The sequence below is a fragment of the Chiloscyllium plagiosum genome, chromosome 6 (genome assembly GCF_004010195.1).
Source record: "Chiloscyllium plagiosum isolate BGI_BamShark_2017 chromosome 6, ASM401019v2, whole genome shotgun sequence".
Classification (NCBI taxonomy): domain Eukaryota; kingdom Metazoa; phylum Chordata; class Chondrichthyes; order Orectolobiformes; family Hemiscylliidae; genus Chiloscyllium; species Chiloscyllium plagiosum.
The window spans coordinates 49,672,655-49,678,654 of record NC_057715.1 but is presented as its reverse complement, the minus strand read 5'-3'; the positions used below and the strand labels follow the sequence as shown (position 1 = coordinate 49,678,654).

The following is a 6,000-nucleotide window of genomic DNA, read 5'->3' as shown; positions in this document are numbered from 1 at the left end:
CATCAGTCCCAATTACTAACCTACCTGCCATTTCGCACTGTATCAAATACTTTCTGAAAGTCCACACATAAAATATAACAGTAGTCCACAGCACTACTCCCATCCATCGTCTGTGACATCTTATCAAAGGACTCAATTATATTTGTCAGACATGACTTGCTCTTGACTGTCCAGTATTTTTTTTTAAGTGTACATTTACCTAACCCAATCTTATGGCCTCCATCACTTTAACCTCAGTGATGTCAAACTAACAGGACTATAGTTTCCTGGATTACATTTTGTCCTTTAAACAAGGTTGTAACATTTGCAATCCTCCAGTTCTCCTGCAACTAATCCGTTGTTCAGGCCTGGAAAATGTCTGTCACTAGCTCCGCAATTTGCTCCTTTAAGTATCTCAGCAAACTAGGATGCGTCTCATCCGGTCTTACCGACATCGCTATTGGGAGTGCTGCAAGCCTTTTTAGCACCTCGTTTTTACCTATCACTATTCTGTTCAGTTGCTCAACACCCATAATTTCAACTCGGCCATTATCATCTTATAATTTGGTCAAACAACATATTCATTTAGTACTTTTGCCACGTCCTTTGCTTCATTGAGCAACTTACCTTACTTGCTCCTTATAAGCCCCACTCTATCCTTCACTAATCTTTTACTATTAATATGTTTGAAGAACATTTTATCATTTGTTTTAGTGGAGCCTGACATCCTTTCCTCATGCTTCCTTTTAGGAGAAAGCGAGGACTGCAGATGCTGGAGATTCATTCCTGAAGAAGGGCTATGCCTGAAACGTCGATTCTCCTGCTCCTTGAATGCTGCCTGACCTTCTGCGCTTTTCCAGCAACACATTTTACAGCTCATGCTTCCTCTTAGCCTTCCTTATTTCAGCCCTAGCTTCTCGCCTATGTTTAAGTACTATTATTCTAGTATTCATTATATGCCTTTCTTCTTCCTCATTAATAATGAAATATTACAGAGGATTGGTTACAGACACCTACAGGATCTTGTAACAGAGAGATAACTGAGAATGACAAGACATTGATTTCATCTCCCAGATGTATGGCATGGCATGTCAGGATGGCAGCAGAACAAACACCAGTAGTTTGACAAGCTAAAGAATGCTTGGCAAGGTATATTTAAGGAGAACCTTCACAATTATGAAACCACTTTGGATGAAGCAAAAGAGGTTGCAATGGATTCGGGATTGCTGGTGATGTCTGGCTGCCCATTGTCCCGTATGGGCGGGAAGAAGCTATATTTAAGAGTAAAATCTTTTGATTTTTTTGTTGAAGCGTGCTGGTGGGCACAAAACACTGGATTGTCACCCCATGCAATTGGTAGTGCAAGGGGATCTAGCACCCATCTGTCATCTGGTGGATTTTTGCTGAATCAAATCTTTAGACAATAATGTCCTGCCTTGACTGAAAATGCAAGGCCAACAAACACCTGCTGTTTCAGAGGTTGAGGCTAGGGGGTGGAATAGCAACTCAAGTTCAGGAACAGTTGGCAAAATAAGTTACTTCTGTGAGGCATCTCAGGGTTGGTCATGGGGAAACAGGGTTTAAGGCAAGGACAGGGAAGTGGCTTTCAGCTTCCCTCATTTGCATTCCCTAATACCCATGATTGGTACTGACCAAGGCAAAGGCTAAATGCTCATCTGCCCCCAAACATGGCAGGTAAGTTACCCCATTTTACCAAACAGCTGTCAGTGTTCTCTCCTTTTGGAAATACAGTCACTTAGTGGTGGCATGAGGAGATATTAATTGGTTATTGAGGGCCTAAATCGGTAATGGCCAGGAGGGTGGAGCTTGAGCTTGAGCTCCTACAACTTAATCCTGTGGTGATAGGAAGGGGCTGCGTATCTCCTGCTGCCAACCACCATATATACTCATGTAAAAGTCGATCTCACGTAAAAGTCAACCCCTTATTTTTGGCCGAAAAAAATCTTGTATTTTCCATATATCTCATGTAAAAGTAAATCCTGCTATATTGCATTATAAACTTCTTACAAAGAAAACTTCATATTCCCATCAACGCACAAATGAAGTCACATTCATCACAATAACTCCATTCATTGTACTTTAAGTACAATATTGTGTCTCTATTCCTTCATTCATAACTCTACTTAGCCCACTTGGTTTACTACAGCACGTTTTGATTCAGTCAGTCAGACCGGCACTAAGTCTATCAGTACTTCTCAAACTTTGTTCACTATACATGCAAAGGTTAATATCATTAAGAAGTTAATCATTTTAATTGTGCCATACCTGAATTTAAAAAAGAAGAGATATATTAGCTACATAAACCTTTAATTCTTTGACAAATGTGTCAATGTTGTTGTGATTCATTACATAAAGTAAATGGGAAGAAAATGGAAGAATTTGGCAGAATTTAATAAATGTTTCATTAAGTATGCCATTTTACCAGGCCACGACATTGAACAGTGCGATTTTGCAGGATTTCAATGAATCTTTGTCATGTTAGATTTTCCTACCACTATGTACAAATAAAATTTACTACCAGTATTTCATTCTTGTGTCTCGTGCTGTTATCCGTTAATTTCCTTTACCGTAATTCAGTGTTTTTCTTCTTTACCCAGGATACAGTATTAAACTGTCTTCCACATCCCACCCCACTTCAAAACATTGCAGACTGTTTCTCAGGTGGGATATCTACACCCTAAAGGTCAATATTGATGCTTTTAAATTTTATAAAAATAATACACATTCAAGTTTTAAAGATCCCCATGCACATATTAAAATGGGTATTTAATACAAGGCTCTAAGAAGTCTAATATGTGAAATATGTAAAATATCAAAGAGTTTAAGTTTCAGAACATTTACACAAGAGCAATCCTTCTTCAACCTCTTGCAGATTCATTAACATTAAGTAAAGACTATTCAGTGGATTAAACCACCCCAAAGCTACCAGGCAAAGCATTTAAGTTTTTTTAAAATTAAAAAATGATTCACATTGAATATAGATCTATAGATGGAAAACAGTTCTGTAAATACGCAAAAATCAAAGTACTGTATTCACATCCACTTAGCTATCTAATTATGTGTCAGATAACATGCTTAAGCAAGAACAGTTTTGAAAAATCTTTCGTTATATATTTATTGTCACTGAAACCATTAACAAAATCTTCCAGAATATAAACCATCAGCACATTATGAGGGTTTGACTAGTTGTTATCTTCTGTTTCCTTTGGCGGTTGCAGAACTTTTAAAGGGATCAAATTCATCCTGGGAACAAATACATAAGGTAGATATAAATTAGAATAAATCTCTCTCAACATAAGTGATCTAAAATTCCGGTAATCTAAACACCACATCAATTAGGATGTGTCTGCCAGAAATTCAAATCAATTAGATGTTTATTCAATATTCTCATTTAAAATAAGCAATTAACCTTTAAACTAGTGTAGTGGTCAACATTAAAAAGACGTAGGTACATTAACAGTCGAAAATGTTGCGCTGGAAAAAAAAGCACAGATCTGACGTTTTGGGCATAAGCCCTTCATCAGGAAACCTCCTGCTCCTCGGATGCTGCCTGATCTGCTGTGCTTTTCCAGCACCATGTTCTTGACTCTGATCACCAGCATCTTCCTTCCTCATTTTCTACCAGTAGGTACATTAACATTAAGAATTAATGCTTAGAAGTAGAATGTTTAACATGCAAAAGTGTTATTTTGGTAAACTCAGTTTGTTATTTCCGGATTAACAATAGATACAATATCCAAAAAGTCAAGATGTCTTTAGCCAATTAAAAAAGGGATTACCCAGTAAAATGTATAAGTGTGATTTCAAAAATATGTTGATTTGTTGTTTCAACAACTCCAATGCACTAAAATAGATAGTCATTTATGACTGAGTGCTATCTTCTTTATATAGTCTAGTCTACGGAAAAGCATTTCATCTTAATGCTACTTTCAATAACTTAATTTATGAAATATAAACATGAACCAGTTTATTGTAGAAAATAGAATAAGGTGTGGGGAAAATAATTGCCATACTAAAAGAACAGGCTGGAATGAAGGCCCAAAGGTTCAGTCCAAGAAAGAGCATGTTAAAGGTCGCATCTTTTACATGTTTGGACTTCCCAAAACTCTTGGTAATCTAAGATGGATGACAAGAAAAAAATTGTGGCTGTAAGACATACTTTGAGGTACAGTGTTGAAACTGATTTCCTCACATTACAGGAGCATTAATTACTGTTTTATAAGCTGTTGCACTGTTTTGGTACTTTGGGAAAAAGATCAAAACAACAGCACATTAAAAAAGGAGGAAGAGACACAAAGGTAGAGATAGCAGAGATCGAGAGAATCCTTAGAGTATAAAGGCAGTAGGAGAATACTCAAGAGGGAAGTTAGGAGGGCAAAAAAAAAGACATGAGATAGCTTTGGCAAAGAGGGTTCAGGAGAATCCAAACAGATATTATAAATACATTAAGGACAAAGGATAACTAGGGAGAGAATAGGGCCCCTCAAAGATCAGCAAGGCAGCCCTATGTATGGAACTGCAGGAATCAGAATTCTGCAGTGTGGAAACAGGCCCTTTGGCCCAACAAGTCCACATCAACGCTCTGAAGAGTAATCCTCCCAGACCCATTCCCCCTACCCTAATACTCTACATTTACCCCTGACCTAACCTACACATCCCTGAACACTATGGGAAATTTAGCACAGCCAATTCACGTAGTCTGCACATTTTGGATGGTGGGAGGTAACCCACACAGACACAGAGAATGTGCAAACTCCACACAGAGTCAGAGGCTGGAATCGAACCTGGATCCCTGGTACAGTGAGGCAGCAAATGGGGGAGCGGGAGATATTAAATGAGTATTTTGAATCGGGGAGAAGGGCAGGGAAGATATAGATTATGGGGGAAATAAGTGGTGACATCTCAAAAATGTCAAAATTACTGATGTGGTGATGCTGGATGTCTTAATGCATAAAAGGTGGATAAAATCCCCAGGACCTGATCAGGTGTATGTATCACTGAAATCTGTGGGAAGCTAGGGAAGTGATTGCTAGGCTCCTTGCTGAGATATTTGTATCACTAATAGTCACAGGTGAGGTGTTGGAAGATTGGAGGTTGGTTAACTTCATGCTACTATTTAAGAAGGTGGTAAGGAAAAGCCAGTGAACTATAGACTAGTGAACCTGTCTTCAGTAGTGAGCAAGTTGTTGGAGGGAATCCGGAGAGACAGGATTTACATGTATTTGGGAAGGTAAGGACTGATTAGGGATGGTCAAAGCTTTGTGCATGGGAAATCATGTCTCACTAACCTGACAGTTTTTTGAAGTAGTAATGAAAAGGATTGATGAGGGCAGAGTGGACATGATCTACAGACTTCAATAAGATGTTTGACAAGGTTCCTCATGGTAGACCTATTAACATCCACATGGAATACAGGGAGATCTAGCTATTTGGATACAGAACTGGCTCGAAGGTAGAAGACAGAGGGAGTGGTGGAAGGTTGTCACAAGCCTCAGTCTGAAAGGCAAGTTGTGTGCCACAAGGATTGGTGTTGGGTCCACTTCTTTTTGTTGTTTTATATAAGTGATTGGATGTGAACATAGGAGGCAATTTAGCACAGCCAATTCACCTAACCTGCACATTTTGGATGGTGGGAGGAAACCAAAATTGTAGGTGTAGCGGCCAACGAAGAAGGTTACCTCAGAGTGCAATGGGATCTTGATCAAATGGGCCAATGGGCAGAGGAGTGACAAATGGAGTTTAATTTAGATAAAAAGTGGGGTGCTGCATTTTGGAAAGGCAAATCAGGACTGGACTTGCACACTTAAGGGTAAGGTCTGGGGGGTGTTGTTGAAAAAGACTTTGGAATGCAGGGTCATAGATCCTTGAAAATAGAATCGCAGGTACATATGATAGTGAAGGCAGCATTTGATATAGAACAGAGTATAGCACAGTACACACTCTTCAGCCCAACATCGTTTGTGCAGAGCATTTATCTTAATCCAAGATAAAGTTACATAC

At 38.8% G+C, this 6,000-nt stretch overlaps 1 protein-coding gene across 4 annotated transcripts in view; it reads right to left on the bottom strand.

Moving 5' to 3' along the window:
- Positions 1-2,007: 2,007 nt before the first annotated feature.
- The window catches only part of mre11a (MRE11 homolog A, double strand break repair nuclease), a 110,218-nt gene continuing 106,225 nt past the window's right edge, over positions 2,008-6,000 (bottom strand). For 3 of the 4 annotated variants that reach the window (XM_043691494.1, XM_043691496.1, XM_043691495.1), the window contains exon 20: positions 2,008-3,243. In XM_043691494.1, the coding sequence (XP_043547429.1) occupies positions 3,190-3,243 (54 nt within the window). In that variant the 3' untranslated portion in view covers positions 2,008-3,189. The remainder of the gene's footprint in view (positions 3,244-6,000) is intronic. The other variant, XM_043691497.1, reaches the window with a different exon arrangement.